This window comes from Schistocerca nitens, chromosome 2 (assembly GCF_023898315.1).
Source record: "Schistocerca nitens isolate TAMUIC-IGC-003100 chromosome 2, iqSchNite1.1, whole genome shotgun sequence".
NCBI lineage: Eukaryota > Metazoa > Arthropoda > Insecta > Orthoptera > Acrididae > Schistocerca > Schistocerca nitens.
This window is the reverse complement of record NC_064615.1, coordinates 326,056,510-326,081,041: the sequence shown is the minus strand read 5'-3', so window position 1 is coordinate 326,081,041 and position 24,532 is coordinate 326,056,510. Positions and strand designations below refer to the sequence as shown.

The window sequence follows — 24,532 nt, the reverse complement described above, 5'->3', positions numbered from 1 at the left end:
CACCTATCCTTGGGGACCACATTATCCCCTACATGCAGACTGTTTTACCTCGGCACGATGGCATCTACTAGTAGGACAATGCAACATCTTAGACAGCTCGAAGTCTACGTGCGTGGTTTAAAGAGCACCGGGATGAGTTTACCGCACTTCCCTGACTACCAGTCTACCTGGATTTGAACCCAGTCGAGAGTCTGTGGGACCACCTCCTCCGGGCTGTTCGCGCCATGGATCCGCAGCCTCGGCATCTACCGCAGTCTGCACCTCCTGTCGGTGACTTCCATAACCACACTGACTCCCTTCCTGCCCGTCTCGCGATGGAAAAGGTGGTTATTCAGGCTTTTGGCAGGTGTACATATTAAAATGAATGAACAATGTATTTTCCAAGGAACGACACATGCCGGATTTGCAGGGAGGGGGGCGCAAATTAGTCTTAAACTATCAAATGTGCAAAATAGTAAAGACAGACGCAGAACTCACTAAAAAAAAGTACACTACTGGCCATTAAAATTGCTACACCAAGAACCAATGCACGTGATAAACGGGTATTCATTGGACACATATATTAAACTAGAACTGACATATGATTACATTTTCACGCAATTTGGGTGCATCGATACTGAGAAATCAATACCCAGAACAACCACCTCTGGCTTGATACGCCTGAGCATTGAGTCAAACAGAGCTTGGATGGCGTGTACAAGTAGAGCTGCCCATGCAGCTTCAACACGATACCACAGTTCATCAAGAATAGTCAATGGCGTATTGTGACGAGCCAGTTGCTCGGCCACCATTGACCAGACATTTTCAATTGGTGAGAGATCTGGAGAATGTGCTAGACAGGGCCGCAGTCGAACATTTTCTGTATCAAGAAAGGCCCGTACAGGACCTGCAATGTGCGGTCGTGCATTATCCAGCTGAAATGTAGGGTTTCGCAGGGATCAAATGAAGGGTAGAGCCACGGGCCGTAACACATCTGAAATGTAACGCCCACTGTTCAAAGTGCAGTCAGTGCGAACAAGAGGTGACCCAAACGTGTAACCAATGGCACCCCATAACATCACGCCGGGTGATACGCCAGTATGGAGATGACGAATACACGCTCCCAGTGTCCGTTCCCCGCGATGTCGCCAAACACGGATGCGACCATCATGATCCTGTAAACAGAACCTGGATTCATCCGAAAACATGTTTTGCCATTCGTGCACCCAGGTTCATCGTTGAGTACACCATCGCAGGCGCTTCTGGCTGTGTTGCACAGCTAAGGGTAACCGCAGCCATGGTCTCCGAGCTGATAGTCCATGCTGCTCTCAAGCGTCGTCGAACTGTTCGTACCGATGGTTGTCTTGCAAACGTCCCCATCTGTTGACTCAGGGATCGAGACGTGGCTGCACGATCCGTTACAGCCATGAGCATAAGCTGCCTGTCATCTCGACTGCTAGTGATACGAGGCCGTTGGGATCCAGCACGGCGTTCCGTATTACCCTCCTGAACCCACCGATTCCATATTCTGCTAACAGTCATTGGATCTCGACCAACGCGAGCAGCAATTTCACGATACGATAATCCACAGCCGGCCGGAGTGGCCGTGCGGTTCTAGGCGCTACAGTCTGGAACCGAGCAACCGCTACGGTCGCAGGTTCGAATCCTGCCTCGGGCATGTGTGTGATGTCCTTAGGTTAGTTAGGTTTAATTAGTTCTAAGTTCTAGCCAACTGATGACCTCAGAAGTTAAGTCGCATAGTGCTCAGAGCCATTTTGATAAACCGCAATCGCGATAGGCTAAAATCCGACCTTTATCAAAGTCGTAAACGTGATGGTACGCATTTCTCCTCCTTACACGAGGCATCACAACAACGTTTCACCAGGCAATGCGCGTCAACGGCTGTGTGTGTATGAGAAATCGGTTTGAAGCTTTCCTCATGTCAGCACGTTGTAGGTGTCGCCACCGGCGCCAACCTTGTGTGAATGCTCTGAAAAGCTAATCATTTGCTTATCACAGCATCTTCTTACTTTCGGTTAAAATTTGCGTCTGTAGCACGGCATCTTCGTGGTGTAGCAATTTTAATGACCAGTAGTGTATATCCGTTTAAACAGAGAAAACACATAAAAATGGCTGTGTGAGCGAACAATTTTAGCAACAAAAACTGACGTAGTTCAAGTAATAAATCGGTGGATACAAAATATGGTAATAAGGGAGGAAAAAGTATGCAATTAATCGGATACAATGACGAACCAAGATTAAAGCGTAAACCACCCAAGAAATACCTAAATTCCCTCGATGTTCCTGATGTACTCTCCCCGAAATGCTTCTTAACAACACCACCATCGGAAAACAAAAGGCAATTCATTATTCGGCCAAGAACCATCTGCTTCTCAAAATGGATGGGATGAGAGTTGAAAAGAAGCATAATGCACCAGCTGAAAGTAACAAGTATATAGTATATTCATCCAGTATTTGAGAACGAGAACGCTTGGCAGCTTGCAACAAACGTTACATAAAATTTCAAACTCTTTAAATACTTTTCCTCGGTGAACCCTCCCTCCACAAACTTATCGTATTTTTTCATGCTCTTGCTGTAAAATTTCAGCATCAAGCATGAAGTTTTAATTTATTACTTCATTACTACTAACGCTATTAGCAACATATTTTGCAGGCGGTATCCACATACACCATTAAATGAGCCTGCAAAATCATGTGATTGTACGACGCATAGTTCAGAAGATATCAAGTCATAAATAACGAGCTGCTTCAAAAACTAGCTTTTGCTTAGACAGAGCAATTGTTTGCTAATCGGAGCACTTACTGGCTTCGAACAAACCTTAAACGTAATTTCAAACATTATTTATACTTTTCCTCGCTTACATGCTTAACATTAAATGTTTAACTCTTCTATTCATTTGTCCAAATATGTGTGAATTCCTAAAGGACTAAACTCCTGAGGTCATCGGTCCCTAGACTTACACACTACTTAAACTAACTTATGCTAAGAACAACAAACACACCCATGCCCGAGGGAGGACTCGAACCTCCGCAGGGAGGGGCCTCACAGTTCGTGACGTGGCGCCTCAAACCGCACGGCCACTCCGCGCGGCTTCACTCACTTCTGAAGTAATCAGAAGTTTGAAGCTGTTTTACACAACAGAGTTTTGATTTTTTAAATAATCCTCTTTGGAGGCATATGGTGTAAAACAGCAGAGAATAGACACGCATGTGTGCAATCTATGTCACATACGCAGATGTTTAACGTCTCGTCCTAAGCTCCTCGACTTCATCCAAATGCGCTACACACTCCTTCCAAATTAACAATGTAAGTGTAGACCAAATATTGCTTGAATTAAAAGAAACAGTATCGCCAGCAATTTAGAGATTTATATCAAATAAATTAGTAACCTGTTGCAGAAACAACGGAAAAAGCAGGCCAAATTCAAACGAGCGAAAAATCTCTAAAATTGACGATATTCCACAGAAACTTGAAATTTAGCGCGGACTTCAATGCAAGATGCTTATAATAGTTCCCACAACGAAACTTTGTCTCGAAACCTGGCAGAAAATCCAAAGAGATTTTGGTCGTATGTAAAGCATGCTAGCGGCAAGACACAATCGACGCCTTCCGCGCAATGTCAGTGGAAATATTTCCGACGACAGTGCTGCTAAAGCAGAGTTCAAATGTGTGAATTCCTAAGGGACCAAACTGCTGCGTTGATCGGTCCGTAGACTTACACAATACTTAAAGTAACTTAACGCTAAGGACAACACTCACACCCCTGCCCGAGGGAAGACTCGAACCTCCGGCGGGAGGGACCGCACTATTAGTGACATGGCACCTCCAACCGCGCGGCTACTCCGAGCGGCTAAAGCAGAGTTACTAAACACAGACTTCCGAAATGCCTTCACCAAAGAATTCGAACCAAGAACAGCTGCCACCATGAGTAACTTACAAGTAGATATCCTCGGAGTAGTGAAACAATTTTTTTAATAAAAGCAGGTCTTCCGGTCCAGACTGTATACCAGTCATTTCAGAGTATGCTGATACAACAGCTCCATACATAATCCTATACTACCGCTCGCTAAACGAAATATCCGTACCCAAAGACTGGAAAGTTGCACAGTTCACACCAACGTTCAAGTAAGGCAGTTGGAGTAATTTACTAAATTACAGGCCCATATCATTAACGTCGATATGCAGCAGTATTTTGGAACATATATTGTGTTCGTACATTATAAATTACCTCGAAGACAACCGTCTATTGACACACAGTCAACACGGATTCAGAAGACTTCGTTCTTGCCAAACACAACTACTTCTTTATTCACACGAAGTGTTGATTGCTACTGACAAGAGATTTCAAATTGATTCCTTACTTGTAGATTCCCAGAATGCTTTTGACACTGTACCACACAAGCGGCTTGTAGTGAAATTGCGTGCTTATGGAATACCGCCTCAGCTATGTGACTCGTTGCGTGATTTCTTGTCAGAGAGATCGAAGTTCGTAGTAATTGATGAAAAGTCATCGTGTAAAACTGAAGTGATTTCTGGCTTCCCAGAAGGTAGTGTTATAGGCCCTCTACTGTTCCTCATCTATATAAACGATTTAGGAGACAGCGTGAGCAGCCGTCTTAGGTTGTTTGCCGATGAGGCTGTCGTACAGCCATCAAACGATCAAAACAAATTACAAAACGATTTAGAGAAGATGTCTGTATGGTGCAAAAATTGGCCATTGGCCCCTAAATAATGAAAAGTGTGAGATCATCCACATGAATGCTAAAAGGAATCCGTTAATCTTCGGTAACACGATAAATCAGTCAAATCTAAAGGCCGTAAACTCGGCTAAATACCTAGGAATTACAATTACGAACAGCTTTAATTGGAAAAGAAGCTTAGAAAATGTTGTGGGGAACGCAAACCAAAGACTGCGTTTAATTTGCAGAACACTACGCTTGTCCTTACTGTTTTAGAATACTGCTTCGCGGTGTGGGATCAAATGGCTCAAATGGCTCTGAGGACTATGGGACTCAACTTCTGAGGTCAGTAGTCCCCTAGAACTTAGAACTAGTTAAACCTAACTAACCTAAGGACATCACAAACATCCATGCCCGAGGCAGGATTCGAACCTGCGACCGTAGCGGTCTTGCGGTTCCAGACTGCAGCGCCTTTAACCGCACGGCCACTTCGGCCGGCGGTGTGGGATCCTTACCAGATAGGGTTAACGGAGCACATCGAGAAAGTTGAAAGAAGAGCAGCACGTTTTGTATTATCCCGTAATAGGGAAGAGAGTGTCACGGGCATGATACAGGATATGGGGTCGACATCATTAAAACGAAGGAGTTTTCCGTTGCGGCAGAATCTTCTCACTACACTTGAGTCACCAACTTCCTCCTCCGAAAGCGAAAATATTTTGTTGACGCAGACCTACACAGGGAGGAACGATCATTGTAACAAGATAAGGGAAAGGAGAGCTCACACGGAAAGATTTAGGTGTTCATTTTATCCGCGCGCTGTCGGAGATTGGAATAATAGAGAATTATTGTGAAGGTGGTTCGATGAACCCTCTACCGGGCACTTAAGTGTGATTTGCTGACTGTCCATGTAGATGTAGATGTAGATGTAGATGTAGATGTAGACGAGAGAAAGATGAATGGCGCTTTTCGACATGTATTCGTTTAGTGTACATCTACATCTACATGACTAAACTGTAATTCACAATTAAGTGCCTGGGAGAGATAGCATCGAACCGCTTTCACACTACTTTCCTACCGTCCCACTCTCTGACAGCAGGCGGGAAAAATGAAGACATAAATCTTTCTGTACGAGCTCTGATTTCTCCTATTTTATTACAGTGATCACTTCTCCCTATGTAGTTTTGAGTCAACAAAATGTTTCTCGCCTTCGGAGGAGAACGTTGGAGACTGAAATTTCGTGAAAAGATTAGGCGTCATTTCCGTGACACTCTCACCCCTATTTCGCGGTAATACAGAAAAAGCTGGCCTCCTTTGGACGCTCTCACCCCTATTTCGCGAAAACACAAAACGATCTAGCCTCCTCTGGACCTTTTCGATGGCCTCTGTCAACCCCGTCTGGTAAGGGTAGGCTGCTCTTCAGTAAACCTGTTGCATTTTCTAAGCGTTCTGCAAATAAAACACATTCTTAGGTTTGTTTTCCCCACAGCTTTATACAGGGTGAACATTAATAAGACCGAGAAATTCCAGGGACGGATTCATGACTAGAAATGGAGAGAAAAAGGTCCTATGGACACATCCCCGAAAATGCATCGTTGCCACGGTAGATGGCGTTGACGAATGAAAGTTCCCCTAATCACGTGCCCTGTGTTTCTGGTGTGTTACAGGCTGTGTGATTGACGCAGTGTACTGTAAGCTGCAGAATGATCCGGTATTGAAGTTGAAAACAAGCCGATATGGTGTCTGTGTACGTCCAAAGAGACGGAAACTGTCTGGAGGCGGCACGGCTATACCAAAACAAGTACCCTCACAGACATGTATCACATCATACTTTTCAAGCCCCTTTTTTTGGCGCTTGTGTGTTCGTGGATCCCTTGAGGCAGACGAACGTGCAGGAAGTTGTCGATCCGTGCGTATACCGGATTTGGAGAACAGGGCTCTACAGGATACTGAGACGAGCCGCAGCCAAGTGACCCGCCAGCATGCTGTAAACTAAGTACGATTATCTGGCAGTTCAGCCGCTATTATCCCAACCACCTGCACTCTCGTGGAGGTCAATCTGAGCATCTGTCACGTGGATGCAATGCTGCTCCAAACTTTGTTCTGGGAAGATTTGTTGTCGCTGTACGCGCAACGTCCATTTCCGGACACATATTCGTAGTACCTTTCTTCCTGCACTTCCAGTCAGGAATCCCTCCCTGCAATTTGTCGGTTTTATTAATATTCACCCTGTATATGTGATCGTTCCGACTTAAGTTTTTCTTAATCGTAAGTTCTAGGTATTTAGCTGAACTGACAGCGATTAGATTTATGTGATTTATTGAAAAATGGTTCAAATGCGTCTAAGCACTATGCAACTTAACGTCTGAGATCATCAGTCCCCTAGACTTAGAACTAACTTACCTAAGAACATCACACACATCCGTGCCCGAGGCAGGATTCGAACCTGCGACCGTAGCAGCGGCGCGGTTCCGGGCTGAAGCGCCTACAACTGCTCGGCCACAACGGCCGGCTGTGATTTATTACACTACTGGCCATTAAATTTGCTACACCACGAAGATGACGTGCTACAGACACGAAATTTAATCGACAGGAAGAAGATGCTTTGATATGCAAATGATAAGCTTTTCAGAGCATTCACACTACGTTGGCGCCGGTGGCGACACCTAAAACGTGCTGACATGAGGAAAGCTTCCAACCGATTTCTCATACACAAACAGCAATTGACCCGCGTTGCCTGGTGAAACGTTGTTGTGATGCTTCGTGTAAGGAGGAGAAATACGTACCATCACGTTTCCGACTTTCATAAAGGTCGGATTGTAGCCTATCGCGATTGCGGTTTATCGTATCGCGACATTGCTGCTCGCGTTGGTCGAGATCCAATGACTCTTAGCAGAATATGGAATCGGTGGGTTCAGGAGGGTGATACGGAACGCCGTGCTGGATCCCAACGGCCTCGTATCACTAGCAGTCGAGATGACAGGCATCTTATCCGCATGGCTGTAACGGATCGTGCGGCCACGTCTCGATCCCTGAGTCAACAGATGGGGACGTTTGCAAGACAATAACCATCGGTACGAACAGTTCGACGACGTTTGCAGCAGCATCGACTATCAGTTCTGAGACCATGGCTGCGGTTACCCTTGACGCTGCATCACAGACAGGCGAGCCTGCGGTGGTGTACTCAACGACGAACCTGGGTGCACGAATGGCAAAACGTCATTTTTTCGGATGAATCCAAGTTCTGTTTACAGCATCATGATGGTCGCATCCGTGTTTGGCGACATCGCGGGGAACGGACACTGGGAGCGTGTATTCGTCATCGCCATACTGGCGTATCACCCGGCGTGATGGTATGGGGTGCCATTTGTTACACGTCTCGGTCACCTCTTGTCCGCATTGACTGCGCTTTGAACAGTTGACGTTACATTTCAGATATGTTACGGCCCGTGGCTCTACCCTTCATTCGATCCCTGCGAAACCCTACATTTCAACAGGTTAATGCACGACCGCATGTTGGAGGTCCTGTATGGCCTTTCTGGATACAGAAAATGTTCGACTGCTGCCCTGGCCAGCACATTCTCCAGATCTCTCGCCAATTGAAAACGTCTGGTCAATGGTGGCCGAGCAACTGGCTCGTCACAATACGCCATTGACTATTCTTGATGAACTGTGGTATCGTGTTGAAGCTGCGTGGGCAGCTGTACCTGTACACGCCATCCAAGGTGTGTTTGACTCAATGCCCAGGCGTATCAAGGCCGTTATTACTGCCAGAGGTGGTTGTTCTGGGTACTGATTTCTCAGGATCTATGCACCCACATTGCTTGAAAATGTAATCACATGTGAGTTCTAGTATAATATATTTGTCTAATGAATACCCGTTTATCATCTGCATTTCTTCTTGGTGTAGCAATTTTAATGGCCAGTAGTGTATTTCCTCGCTCAGAGATACGCCTGTGTGCTAAACGCTTTGAGCCTGCCTGAGAGTTTATTTCAGCGTTTGTTGAGTTCTTTGCTCGTCTTTGACATCGCAGTTCAGAAAAAGAAACTACTAGCTGAAGACACGTAGAACGAAGTGCATTGGCATAAAAGCTACTCTTTGGGTAACAGCTACATATTCGACATAAAAAGCGCAATCTTTTATTGACAGGCAATGACTCTTTTTCCCTGTCCTTCTAGCTACTTTATTCCCTTACGAGATTGTGCACCCAACATTCACAAAATAACGGCTGGGCCGTTGTTCAAAGGACAACAAAACTGTAGGTGCACGCAGGGGCCGTTTAACTGTACTTTTGTTTGCCCCCTCCCACCGCTCCCTCCCATGTACAAAGCGTTAAAATTGTTCTCCCTATGAGCCGCAGACGTGATAGATAATGAAACAGTATCGGAAATGTTGGCGTATAATTCACGTAATCACACTTAATGTCACGGTCACGTAACGTTGCGTAGCCGAAGCTTTCGAGAATAGACTGAATGGTTTTGACTCGTCAGCCCAGAGCTAATAGGACAGATCTTATATTATACGTCAGGTGATGCAATGTTTCCTGTCTGTACCCGATCGACAAAAAAGTCCAATACTATCGATTTGCTTTTAATTGTTTAATTCGTTTAATTCATTGGGTACCGTGGGAGCATATGACCCATAGCTACTTATATACGGGACGAGTCAGTACATAATTCACAGAAAGCTGATCTGAAAATTTAAAGACCTAAGAGTAGAAATAAAAATAAACACTTATGATTTGCTGTAGTACTTTTCTGTGTCATTTGTCGCGTTTCGGGCAAGGCATTGACACACATTAATAAAAGCAATATGTGCACGGAAAGAATGTTGTAGCAGTCCACCTCCCCACCACTCCCACATCAATATACAATTGTGGAAGTATGGTTCTGCCTTGAACAAAATCCAAACTTGTTTCAGTGAAGCTTCACCAACGTCAGTGGGCTCCATTTATTTGCTGTCAAATAACTTGCGAAGAAATTCCTTTACATGTTATTTGAAAGAAGATAAATGAACCCCATGACACTGGTGAAACTTCACCGAAACATTTTTGGGTATTAAACAAGAAAACTTTGTGTTTGTTCAATGCAGATCAATACTTCTACAACTGCATATTTGAAAACAAACACAGACTAAATGTGATCTTTAACCACGAGATAAATACGCCATATCAAATCAGTTCCCTGTTCCTCGACGTTTGGAGAGAGCACTGTGCTTCGTATTTTCTACACATGAAGTGAACTGTTGTTCAGCTCTGCCCTAACATCGTGATGTTCCAATTAATGCTAAGACATAGCATAATCCAAACAGTCGGATATGTTTGTCAAATCAAGTAAGTACTCCACTACTTATCAATTAACGCTGCAGGTTCTTCACAAGCAAAAGAATGAATCGCACTTTTCTGCTCATGCTCCTATCCTGAAGCCAAACTGAAAGTAAGACTGTCGTCCACAAAGTAAGTTCCGTTTCTATTTCTATCCGCGGCAGCGCTACGATCTCAGTTCCGAGTATGTACGGCAGTGACGCTGACTCAAGGAGAAAACATGTACGCCATTTTCAGATCGCTGCTGCCGGCGTGTGCTTTTTAGTGCTTCTTTATGTCAGACGTAATTGAAAATGCCACCGCGTGTGAAATCAGATCTGCGATTCGTTTTCTAAATGCAAAGAAAGTTAAACCAAAAGAAATTCATCGGCAAATCTGCGAGGTTTACGGACAAAATGCTATGAGTGATTCAATAGTTATGAGATGGGTCAGACTGTTCAATGAAGGACGTGATCAAGTGCACGATTAAGAACGAAGTGCACGCCCGTCTGTGGTTACTGATGAACTGGTTCACACAATTGAAGAGAAGATGAAGCACAACCGTAACTTTACGCTTAGTGCCCTTGCTATGGAAATTCCACAAATCTCACGATCACTAATTCATGACATTGTTACTGAAAAACTGAAATTTAGAAACCTTTGCTCACATTGGGTACCTAAAGTTCTTACTGAACAACACCAGAAACAACGGATGGGCAGTGCACTTCAGTTTTTGACACGCTACAATGAAGAAGGCAACTGTATTCTTTCTCGGATAGTCACGGGGGATGAAACTTGGGTATCGTACAACACCCCTGAAACAAAACGGCAATTAGTGGAATGGAGGCACACTTCATCCCCAACGATGGTTAAGCCTAAGCAAATCTTGACACCTCGAAAAGTCATGTGCACCGTTTTTTTTTTTTTTTTTTTTTTTTTTTTTTGGGACAGAAAAGGCATTTTGCTGATTGATTTCTTACCACGAGGCCAAACAATCGATGCACATGGTTACTGCGAGACCATTAAGAAATTGCGCCACGCAATACAGAACAAGCGCCGAGGATTACTGTCAAAAAGTGTTGTTTTTTTCCCACGATAATATATACTGCTGGCCACCGTAAATGCAACACCAAGAAAGACAAGAGGTAGCACAACAAGATTTATTTTGTAGATAACATGTTGACCAAGTATCAAATGATTACGTTTACAGACGTCTGTGACATGTGGTTCCTGCCAGAATCAGTAGCCAGAGTAGCCGCCATTGTTGGAGATCACCGCTGCCACACGTCTCGGCATTGAGTCAAAGAGACGTTGGATGTGTTCCTGGGGTACAGCAGCCCAAGCAGCTTCCACACGTTGCCAAAGATCATCTGGTGTGGCAGCTGGGGATGTAATCTGGGTCACTCGTTGAGCAACCATGGACCATATGTTTTTTATCGGCGAAAGATCCGGAGAGCGAGCCGGCCAGGGAAGCAATTCAATCTGGTTATTGACGAAGAGCCTTTGGACAATGCGTGCCACGTGTGGTCGCGCATTATCCTGTTGAAATATGGCTGTGGCCGAGCCCTGAAGCTAAGGAAGGACAACTGGCTCCAGCACCTCGGATATGTAGCGCCGGCTATTTAAAGTACCGGCAATGCGTAATAGAGGCGTGCGAGAGTAATATCCAATACCGCCCCATACCATAATACCCGGTGCCAGACCAGTGTGGCGGTGCATAATGCAGCTGTCCAGCATTCTCTCTCCACGGTGTCTCCACACTCGAATCCGACCATCGTGGTGCTGCAGACAGAAGCGTGCCTCGTCAGTAAAGACAACGTCATTCCATTCTGCCGTCCACATCCGTCTGTCATCACACCATTGGCGACGGAGACGTCTGTGGTTCTGCGTCAATGGTAGACGAAGCAATGGACGTCTTGCGGACAGACCACTCTGATGTAAACGGCGTCGAATGGTACGCGCAGACACTGGATGATGCGTTACAGACGCAATGTGCTGTGCTATGGTTCGGGATGTCACTGAGCGATCCGTCACTGCCATGCGCACAATTTGCCTATCAGCACGTGCAGTGGTGCACCGAGGTGAATGCAATCGACCACGTCGGTCCGTCGTACCCTCCTGCATCCAACGGTCACATATCCGCATTACAGTTGTTTGGTTTCGTCCAACACGACTAGCGATTTCTCTGTATGATAATCCACAATCTCGGTAAGCCACTATCCTTCCTCTGTCGAGCTCGGATACTTGATCAAAAGATGTTCGCTGTCGTCTACGAGGCATAACTGATCGTCTTGTGAAACAACCACAAGGTAAACACACGTGCCGAACGTACACTCGTCGAAATCGCCAAGCCTTAAATGGCGCTATGAGATGGCGCCACAGGCGCGCGTGATGTGCGTCTGCCCTGAAATTGTAATCAGTTGCATATCTCATCGCTGCAAACCCATGGTGTAAAATTCACTTGATTCGGATGCTTCCTTCAGGGTGTTGCATTTACGGTGGCCAGCAGTGTATATAATGACTTTTGAACACTATTAAGGTAAATACATTGTTTGTTCTTTATCAAAATGTTTCCTTTGCTAACTACGCCTATCAGTAGTTAGTGACTTCAGTAGTTAGAATCTTTTATTTAGCTGGAAGTATTGGCGCTCGCTGTATTGCAGTAGTTCGAGTAATGAAGATTTTTGTGAGGTAAGTGATTCATGAAAGGTATAGGTTATTGTTAATCAGTTCCATTCTTTTGCAGGGATTACTGAAAGTCAGATTGCGTTGCGCTAAAAATGTTGTGTGTCAGTTTAGTGATGATCAGAATAAGTAAAGAGAGAAATGTCTGAGTATGTTCAGTTGTGCTCAGCTGTTTGAAAATCAAATAACGTAAGGGGTTTATCAGCACAGTAATTCATTGATTTTTCTAAGGGGACATTTCAACCGGGCCTCGCTCGTAGCAACTTCCATCTCTTCTTACACCTAAAATCTGTCCCAGCTGGTCATCACTTCAACGATGATGACGAGCTGAAAGAACATGTTACCACATGGTTGAATACACAGGCGGCAGCCTTCTATGAGGAAGGCATACAAAAACTTGTGCCATGCTGTGACAAGTGCCTACAAAATTTCGGAAGCTATGGAGAAAACTAGTTTAACAGTTGTAGATTTTTGTACAATAAATATTTTTTCTGTATCTGTACACGTTTGTTTTATATAACCAAACGGAACTTACTTTGTGGACATACATCGTATAACCTAAAATTAATGTATTGGGATGTGTCAATACATTCTCATACATTTCCTGTTCAAAAGCCTTCGAAAGTGATCCAGCAAGACTAGTGGCCTGAAATTATGTACAATATATCTTTTCCGTTTTTATAAAGCGCTATGCATCAGTCCTCTGACTCAACAAGTATTTCTGCTGCTTGCAGCCCTCACTTTGTTGTACTGTATTGTATAATATTTCAGTGTGCTGTGTCGTGTTGCAGAGAAGCTGAAGCGCGCGCCTATGAAGACGCAGGCGACGCAGACGGACGTGTGTCTGGGGAGGAGACCTCATGTGCCAAACTACCTGTCCCTCAGCCCGCGCACCATACACAGGGTAAGTCCATGTGGCAACGTGCGACACCTCACTCACTGACAAAAATATACTCGTCTTATAAACTGTCAGATGGGGAAACAACGTACTGTTCCAGGAGTTAAAAGTATTTCTGTTTATTTAAATGAGAAATAAGACAGATTCTGATCATATATAGAGCTGACATTTTTCTGGTCCTGACCGCCGACTGTCATTAGCAAAATTTTAGTGATTTCCGCGTTAGCACAGAAACATGCAAGCATAATTTCTATTTTTGAGTGAACACATGGTGTGTCGTGGGGCGATCACTCTGTTTTTAAAATAATTGAAAAGCCACGATCGCTTCAATATCGTTTAATAGACGACCGGTTTCAGCACTCTGAAGGTGCCATCATCGGATCTGAAACGTGGATTAACATTTATAAAACCATATGGACACCATGCCACATGAGACAGACCATCTGATAAAAATCATTGTCACAACCAATAAAAAATAATAATAAACTGCTCTCATGGTCGTTCTTTCCATAAAATATAATTCATCTGGTGACTTCAGTTTTATATTTTATGGAAAGAAAGACCATGAGAGCAGTTTTTTTATTTTATTTTATTTATTTTTTGTTGTGACAATGATTTTTATCAGATGGTCTGCCTCATGTGCTATGGTGTCCATATGGTTTTATAAATGTTAATCCACGTTTCAGATCCGATGATAGCACCTTCAGAGTGCTGAAACCGGTCATCTAGTAAACGATATTGAAGCGATCGTGGCATTTCAATAATCATAATTTCTATGTTCAGGTTTTCTCATTCTTGTGTCTATACAGGGTGTAAACGTAATTATGTAAACCGGAGGTGATAAAGGAAAGGGAAGGGAAGGAACTGATGATACCAGCTGCATCAGGGTTTTATGCGGAGTCAGCGACGACTAGTGAAAAGGTGTTCCGGATCTGGAGTCGAACGCGAGATCTCCTGCTTAGTAGGCAGTTGCATTAACTTTTTTTTCTGGTCTCATTTTTGTTCTATATTATTTGTTGAATTTATTCGGGGCGGACGTCCGATGATACCCGTTCAGGCTCTTCGTTGATCCGTTCACTCCTTATATATATATATATATATATATATATATATATATATATATATATATATATACATATTACAGAGGGCAGGTAACCCTCTGACTGGAAACACTGGACTGCCGTGGCGGCTTACCTGGATACGATGGTTATCGAAAATGCGCTAGCTTCCTCAGCACACTCTCCGGACAACTCACATTCTCACCTAGCGCCACCTATCAGCAGTCCCCGTTCATGTTTTGCATGCTTGCTAATTTTCAGATTCCCGCAGGGGTCGAATGTAAAAGTGCATCCGCACAGAAGGTTGAGTAGTCAATGCCCATTGAGGCGAATCAGTTATATGAATGCATGGTGTCTGTTCTTTAGGACATGTCCGAAAGGACAGACACCACGCATTCATGTAAACGATAACTTTTAGCAACACACGCCAGTGGTACAAGGTAGGTCAAGACGAACAGTTCGATGTAGGGCATTTTACCGTCTAGTAAAATCATCAGAAGGTCAAAACCAATTGCAAAGTGACTTAGACACGACATATGAATGGCGCTAAAAGTGGAAACTGTCACTCAATTACGGAAAATGTTACGTCATCCGAAAAGTATACAAAGAAATCCGTTAAATTTCGATTACACTGCAAATCACACAAATTTAAAGACTGTCAGTTCGACTAAAACCCAGGAATTACAATTGCGAACAACTTAATTTGGAACGATCACATAGGCAACGTTGTGGGGAAGGCTAATCAAAGACTACTTTTTATTGGAAGAACAGTCAGAAGATGCAAAACATCTGCTAAAGAGACTACCTATACTACGCTTATTCTGTATTATCGCGAAATTCGAGATAGAGTGTCACGTATGTGATAAGCGTGTTGGGATGGCAACCATTAAATCAAAGGCGTTTTTCGTTGCGGCGAGATCTTTTTACGAAATTTCAATCACAGACTTTCTTCTCTGAAAGTGAAAATACTTTACTGTCGCTAACCTACATAGGGAGAAATGACCATCATGACAAAATAACAGAAATCCGAACTCGTAGAAAAACATTTAAATGTTCATTTTTCCCACACCCTTAGACAGTGGAATGGTAGAGCCATAGTATGAAGATGATTCGAAGAACCCTGTACCAGGCACTTAAGTGCGAATTGCATAATAATGAAGTAGATGTAGATGTGGTATGTTAAGCTGGGAAACCAACACAAACTGAAATACAAAAGCCTGCTATGCTATGAAGCAAGAGCGCCATCTGCTTAGTCTATCTTGAAGTTCGTTTGTTCTTTCTCTCTAACATCGTCCTTGAATATTAAACACGCTTTATTCCTGTGTTTAGAAAACATAAAATTGACTTTTGTCTAAATCTTACTTCAAAATTTTGTGAATTTTTACACAGTAGAATTAACAATTAAATTGTTTTGTTTCTCTGACCTTATTACTACGAGACTATTATGCTTGTAATGCTAGAGCTTACATCGAACTGTAAACGTAATTGGTGCTTGCTTAACATTAAAAAGGTCCATTTTCCTTTCTCCGTAACGGTAAAGTTTAAATTACTTATGTAAAAGAAATAAAAGATTTCAAAAATCTGAGCGACTAAGTCGGTGACGAAAGAGGTCGAGAGGATATTTAAAACCTCAAGCGGTATGCATCCGCTGTGGCTTAGGTGGCATTTATAGGCCAATTTGTTGTTTCTCTAGTTGACAGACCACAAATGTCCTTCATAAAATTGTTCGCCTCTATTTCCCCTCTACCACTGTGGCACTTCGTTAACAATATTTGGCCAAGCGGTTAAAGGCGCTTCAGTCTGGAACCGCGCGACCGCTACGGTCGCAGGTTCGAATCCTGCCTCGGGCATGGATGTGTGTGATGTCATTAGGTTAGTTAGGTTTAAGTAGTTCTAAGTTCTAGGGGACTGATGACCTCAGATGTTAAGTCCCATAGTGCTCAGAGCCATTTGAACCATTTTTTTAACAATATTTGCTTACACCCTATAGGGACAAGACAGGCCGCCAGATTCCACAACAGCAAAGTTATCTACGTGTGTACAGGAGTTTCACTCTGTTGACCAGGCACTCAATATGGGACTAATTTTTTCAAAGAAATCAAAAAGGACTACATATAGATTAACGCACAAGTACGCTGAAGTTTTTAACGACAGGACCAATAACTCTGTTAGAACTGCAATGGACGTAAGGCAAGCTAAACGCAGATATACAAGATGTGGCTATAAAGTAACGGGACTGTTGCTGTAAATCATTTTATTTCAGACAGGTACATACACACATAAAAAAAGTTTTGCATCACCTCGGTTCCGAGAGTTCCGGAACCTGTACAGAAAATTGGAATAGAGATCAACATAAACATCATTTCCGCCCTTTTTATTGCTCATGAAAACCACACATAGCATGTTCTACCACCATACAGCGAGACCTTCAGAGGTGGTGTTCCAGATTGCTGTACACACCGCTACCTCTAATACCAAGTAGCACGTCCTCTTGCATTGGTGCATGCCTGTATTCGTCGTGGCATACTATCCACAAGTTCATCAAGGCACTGTTAGTCCAGATTGTCACACTCCTCAACGGCGATTCGGCGTAGATCCCTCAGAGTGGTTGGTGAGTCACGTCGTCCATTAACAGCCCTTTTCAATCTATCCCAGGCATGTTCGATAGAGTTATTGTCTGGAGAACATACTGGCCACTCTAGTCGAGCGACGTCGTTATCCTGAAGGAAGCCATTCACAAGATACGAGGTGCGGCTAGAAAAAAACCGGACTGATGCTGGAAAAAACATTTATTTACAATTATTTACAATTTCATGTCATCTCCTTCAATGTACTCTCTTCCTCGGTCTCTACACCGCTCCATACGAATTTTCCACTGTTCATAGCAATGCTGCAGATCATTTTCGGTAAGTCCGTACATTACTTCCGTCGCTTTTTCTTTTACTGCTTCAACAGTCTCAAATCTAGTTCCTTTCAAAGCTGACTTGACTTTAGGGAAAAGAAAAAAGTCACAGGGGGCCAAATCAGGTGAGTAGGGTGGATGATCTAAGATGGGAATGTTGTGTTTTGCCAAAAACGTCTTCACTGACAACGCACTGTGAGCTGGGGCATTGTCTTGGTGAAGGATCCATGACTTTTTTCTCCACAAATCGTTCCGTTTTCTCCGTAATCGCTCACGTAGGGTAGCCAGGACGCTAATGTAGTAATGCTGATTCACTGTTTGTCCCTCTGGTACCAAATCAATGTGCACAATCCCTTTGATGACAAAAAAAAACAATCATCATTGCCTTGAATTTCGATTTTGACATTCGTGCTTTTTTTTGTCGTGGAGAACCAGGAGTTTTCCAATGCATCGATTGGCGTTTAGTTTCGGGATCGTAAGTAAAAAATCACGATTCATCGCAAGTAATAACATTTTGTAAGAAGGTGGGATCACTTTCAATGTTTTCCAGGATGTCAGAACAAATCATTCTTCGGCGTTCCTTCTGTTCAATTGTGAGACACTTTGGAACCATTTTTGAACACACTTTGTTCATGTTGAAACTTTCATGAAGAATCTGCCTAACACTTTCCTTGTCAACTCCTGTTAACTCAGACACTGCTCTGATTGTTAAACGGTTATCTTGTCGAACAAGTTTACCGATTTTTTCAATGTTTGCATCAGTTTTTGCTGACAATGGTCTGCCAGTGCGAGTGTCATCACTGGTGTCTTCGCGGCCATCTTTAAATCGTTTAAACCACTCAAACAATTGTGTTCGCGATAAACAATCATCGCCGTACACTTGTTGTAACATTACAAACGTTTCACTTGCAGATTTTCCTAGTTTGAAACAAAATTTGATGTTAACACGCTGTTCTTTCTGTACACTCAACATTTTCCGACGCACAGACAAAACGTCAACTACTTAAAACAGACGCCACGGGCAGACTGAGTGCAGGAGGCAGATGAAACTCGAGCAGTAGGCGGAGCGAGAGTCACGTGACAGGCCACGCGACTTTCAGCCTTATTGCATTCGTTTTATTGTTTCACCAGTACTAGTCCGGTTTTTTTCTAGCCACACCTCGTATGCAAGATGGAGGCGCGAATTGTCGATGAAGACGAAAGCCTCGCCAATATCCTGTCGATATGGTTGCACTATTGGTCGGAGGGTGGCATTCACGTATCGTACAGCCGTTACGGCGGCTTCCATGACCACCTGCGGCGTACGTCGGCCCCACATTATGCCACCCCAAAACAGCAGGGAACCTCCACCTTGCTGCACTCGCTGGACATTGTGTCTCAGGCGTTCAGCCTGACCGGATTGCCTCCAATCACGTCTCCGACGATTGTCTGGTTGAAGGCATATACAACACTCACCGGTGAAGAGAACGTGATGCTAATCCTGAGCGGTCCATTCGGCATGTTGTTGGGCCCATCTGTACCGCGCTGCATGGGTCGTGGTTGCAAAGGTGGACCTCGCTATGGACGTCGGGAGTGAAGTTGCGCATCATCCAATTTATTGAGCACAGTTTGAGTCTTAACACGACGTCCTGTGGTTACACGAAAAGCAGGATTCGTCGGAGCCATAATCCGTAGGTAGTAGTTATCCACTGCAGTAGTAGCCCTTGAGCGGCATGAGCGAGGCATGTCATCGACACTTCCTGTCTCTCTGTATCTCATCTATGTCCGAACAACATCGCTTTGGTTCACTCCGAGACGCCTGGACACTTCCCTTGTTGAGAGCCCTTCCTGGCACAAAGTAACAATGCGGAATCGATCGAACCGTCTAGGCATGGTTGAACTACAGACAACACGAGCCGTGTACCTCCTTCCTCGTGGAATGACTGGAACTGATCGGCTGTCGAACCATCTCCGTCTAATAGGCGCTGCTCATGAATGGTTGTTTACATCTTTGGGCGGGTTTAGTGACATCTCTGAACAGTCAAATGGACTGTGTCTGCGATACAGTATGGACAGTAAACGTCTATCTTCAGGAGTTCTGGGAACCGGGTTGATGCAAAACTTTTTTTATGTGTGTCTTTAGTTACTGACACCCTCAATACGCTGCCCTACTCTGTTACTATAACGCTTCATGCGAATTTTCCATTAATGGAAACAGAACTGGAAGTCTTCCTCTGTGAGCTCTTTGATGATGTGGGTCACTTTTCCTTGCACTGCTTCAACGGACTGAAATGGTCTTCCTTTTAATGCAGATTTGATCTTGTGGAACAGATAAAAGTCACATGATGCTAAGTCAGACGAATAAGGTGAGTGGTCTAACAATGGGATGCTGTCCTTCGCTAGAAACCTTTTAACAGACAGTGCAGTATGAGCCGGTGTGTTGTCTGTGCACGGAATGGCGCTTAGTTTCTGGACAATAAGAGAAAAAACAAGATTCGTCCCATGTTATCACTCGTGCCAAGAAATTAGGATCATTTTCAGTGGTATTCAAAGAGTCAAAACAAACATTTCCACGAGCTTCTTTTTGTTGAATCAATCGTGAGAATCTTCGGCGCCAGTTTCGCACATGTTAAATTGGCTAATTAAATTGTACTTTACGCGCTCTTTGTCGAATCTTACCGTTTCAGCAATCGATCGAATACTCAAACGACTGTCATATCGAAACAGATGACGCACTTTTTCGGTATTTTCATCCGTTTTTTATATTGAGGGGCGTCGCGGGCGTGCGTCATCTTCAGCGTCTTCTCGGCCGTCTTTGCAAAGCTCGAACCACTCAAAAACTCGCGTAAGTGATAAACAGTCTTCGCCATACACTTGTTTTGGCAATAGACAGGTTTCAGCAGCAGTATTTCCAAGTTTCATATGAAACTTCGCGACAGTTCGTTGCTGTATTGTTACGCTTACCAGTTTTCCTGCAAAGCAAAGTAATAGCTCTTTTACAAACGAAGGCCAAAGTCACAATGATTTGTCTGCAGACACCAGAGATGCCACATTCGACTGAGAAGGCTACACGCTTCACAGCTATTAGTCGTTCATCTTTGGTGCATGCGTACTCAGTTTGTGACAGCATCACCCCTTTTATTTTATAGCCACACCTCGTATAGTCATAATCGAAAACCAAGAACAGACGTCACTGACTTGCTTACGCTGAAATAAAGACAGCCATTTTGGAATCTGACGTGTAGGGCACCAAATTCTTTCGTTACACCATCATATTTATCATTTATGGTCTTCAGCCGTACCGGTACGTATTCAAGTAACGGTCCTGCGTATTTCCTAATGTCATCTATCCACCTTCCACTTGGCTGTCATTTCGATATCTTCTTTTCTACTGGAATCCAAAAAAGAACTACTTTGCAGTCTACTACCCATCAGTTACGTCCTATTTGTTGAGTCGATAACTATGTCTTTGGCTGCTGATCGGACCGCGTCAGCGATGTGTTAAATTCGTGAAGTAGTGTAGCAGTTGACCCTGCGCTAGTCATTTTGGATACCCCGGTGGATAATCAGAAGAGACTTAAGAACTAGTTAATTTTCTCCTTTGCAGTAATAAGTCTGAAGTGATAGTCTTCAAGGCTGCTTGTGGTAAAGGTCGTTATTTTTACTCAGTCCTATTTAGAATACTTTTCCCATTGATTGCTATTTTTTAGCCTTGTAATGTCGGCCATACACGTACGCAAAAGGGACAAGAGGTAGCATTTCCCTCCTTCCCTAGAATCTGGAGTGCTAATTACAGAGTTATAAAACCTCGAAACTTGCCAACGCATTTACATTAAAAATGAAAATTTTTGAATATTACACTTGCCCACGTCCCCATGCATTTAATGCAGATAAATTAAACAGAAATACCAGTCTCCTTTATCAAGGGCTTCATTGACATCACTGTTAACTTCACTGTCGGTTTTTTTTATTTACGCTCTTATATACTCATTTACCAATATCCAGTAAAAGGTGCGTTTCGCTAACCTTTAGTAACCGATTTATTTTTTACAGTAAAAGGTAAGTAAGGTAATTTGATCTGAAGTGACTTGCTTTCAACATGATGATAAATTTGTAAATAAAGACTTATATAAAATTTTTGATAATTCTCCTAAATTTTTTCTCTGACGGCTTATTTACCTGAATTGCAGGATAAATCAGGCTACACATATGTTTCCCTCTGCATACCCATTACGAGGGCAGAGATCAGATGTGTTTCAGAGAAACAGATGTGACACTGCATTTTCTGATAATGGCCTAAGATTGGCATGGTAACGGGTTTCATGATTATGCTGATAATCTTGTGATAGTGCAGCTTGCCATAGACAAAGAATTGGTCCAGAGTTTGTAAGTAGGCTTCAAAATAAATTACGATGAGACAAAAATAATTTATAACCAACAAGTTTAAAAGAAGTAACAGAACGAACTGATGAATTTTTGTAATCAGAGCAATTTAAAACAACAACTGTATCGAGAGCAACAGGGAAAAGCTCTGGAGTAATAGTAAATTAAGAGGGGTTTTCGACGTGCAGTTTGCAATCAGTGTGGATTACCAGATCAGTTTTACCACAAAGAAACGTGTAGTTCAAAGGAGCCGCTTATAAACTGAGAGGCGCATCTTAGACATTACAAGCGAAGCTGGGAAAACAAATAAATGGATCAAGAAACAAACTAGACTGAAATATGGAATAAAGAAGAGGACCAAGAAGACGACAAAGAAGGTGGATAACATAAGTCAAACATGTAGGAGCAACATTTATGCGTATGACCGAACACTGCTATGCAGGGAATTGTCTAGAGGAGGCGTTTATCCAGCAGTGGATATCAAGTAACTGATGGAGAAACATTCCATAGGTGCCGTTGGGCGCTGCGAACCCTCGGCGGACTCACGCTGACACTGAGCAGCAGCCGCCGGTGTTTGCGGCTGTTGGCGCGCACACACACACACACACACACACACACACACACACACACACACACTCGCGGCCAGCTCTCTTCACCCGCGCAGGTTAACTCCAGCCGTTAAAGTCCCCCACTGGCTCCGCGAGTAATCACTGCGGTAAGCCTCCAGTGTAAGGTCTGGCGAGCAGTTAACGCGGGGGCCCGCTTACTGGCTCCCCTTTTTAAGCTCCTCCTCTAATTAGTAGAGACTCGCCGTAAACTGAGATCTCTCTAAGACGCTAAACTCGCCTTCACACTGAAGAACATCGCAGCCGTAGTCATGGGGCTAATGCATAAATGCATGAATGACTGGGAGAGGAGGGGCAACGGAGAGTGGTAATTGTGCACGACGCATTCCGAAGCGACAGCGTAATACACTCTTAGAGAGAGAGAGAGAAAAAAAAAAGGCGACGCAACACGATGGAATTATCCGAATGGGACCGAAATGCGTAGATGTGATCTACATACACATCTACATCTACGTGATTACTCTGCCATTCACAATAAAGTTCATGGCAGAGGGTTCAATGAACCACCTCCAAGCTGTCTCTCTACTGTTCCTCTCTCGAACGGCACGCGGCAAAAACGAGCACATAAATTTTTTTGTGAAAGCCCTGATTTCTCTTATTTTATCGTGATGATCATTTCTCCCTATGTAGGTGAGTGCCAACAGAAAGTTTTCGCAATCGGAGGAGAAAACTGGTGATTGAAATTTCATGAGAAGATCCCGTCGCAACGTAAAACGCCTCTGTTTTAATGATTTCCACTCCAATTCACATGCCATGTCTGTGACACTACCTCCCCTATTTCGCGATAATACGAAACGAGCTGCCCTTCTTTGTACTTTTTCGATTTCATCCGTCAGTCCCACCTCATGCGGATCCCACACCGCACAGTAATACTCCAGAATAGGGCGGACAAGCATGGTGTAAGCAGTCTCTTGCACCTTCTAAGTGTTCTGCCAATGAATCGGAGTCTTTGGTTTGCTCTACCCACAATATTATCTATGTGATAGTTCCAATTTAGGTTATTTGTAATTGTAATCCCTAAGTATTTAGTTGAATTTACAGCCTTCAGACTTGTGTCACTTATCGCGTAATCAAAATTTAGCTGATTTCTTTTAGTACTCATGTGAATAACTTCACACTTTTCTTTATTCAGGGTCAATTGGCACTTTTCGCACCATACAGATATCTTATCTAAATCATTTTGCAAGTCATTTTGATCATCTGATGACTTTACAAGATGGTAAATGACAGCATCATCTGCAAACAATCTAAGACGGCTACTGAGATTGTCTCCTATGTCGTTAATATAGATCAGGAACAATAGAGGGCCTATAACACTTCCTTGGGGAACGCCGGACATTACATCCGTTTTACTCGATGACATTCCGTCTGTTACTACGAACTGTGACCTTTCTGACAGGAAATCACGAATCCAGTCGCACAGCTGAGGCGATACTCCGTAGGCACGCAGTTTGGTTAGAAGACGCTTGTGAGGAACGGTGTCTAAAGCCTTCTGGAAATCTAAAAATATGGAATCAATTTGACATCCCCTGTCGATAGCACTTATTATTTCATGGGTATAAAGAGCAAGTTGTGTTTCACAAGAACGATATTTTCTGAAACCGTGCTGACTATGTGTCAATAAATCGTTTTCTTCGAGGTACTTGATAATGTTTGAATACAGTATACGTTCCAAAACCCTACTGCAAATCGACGTTAGTGCCCGTAATTCAGCGGATTACTCCTACTTCCCTTTTTTGGTATTGGTGTGACTTGAGCAATTTTCCAGTCTTCAGGTACGGATCTTTCTGTGAGCGAGTGGTTGTATATAATTGCTAAATATGGAGCTATTTTATCAGCATGCTTTGAGAGGAACCTGACTGGTATACAATCTGTACGGATGCCTTGCCTTTATTAAGTGATTTAAGCTGCTTCGTTACACCGAGGATATCTACTTCTTTGTTTCCCTTCTTGGCAGTAGTTCTTGATTGGAATTCAGGAATCTTTACTTCGTCTTCTTTGGTGAAGGAGTTTCGGAAAAC

General features: G+C 43.5%; 1 protein-coding gene across 1 annotated transcript in view; it reads left to right on the top strand.

The window, feature by feature from the left end:
* The window catches only part of LOC126235011 (uncharacterized), a 473,551-nt gene that overhangs the window by 20,879 nt on the left and 428,140 nt on the right, over positions 1–24,532 (top strand). Inside the window, exon 6 of the mRNA XM_049943746.1 lies at positions 13,457–13,569. Within this exon, the coding sequence (XP_049799703.1) occupies positions 13,457–13,569 (113 nt within the window). The remainder of the gene's footprint in view (positions 1–13,456; positions 13,570–24,532) is intronic.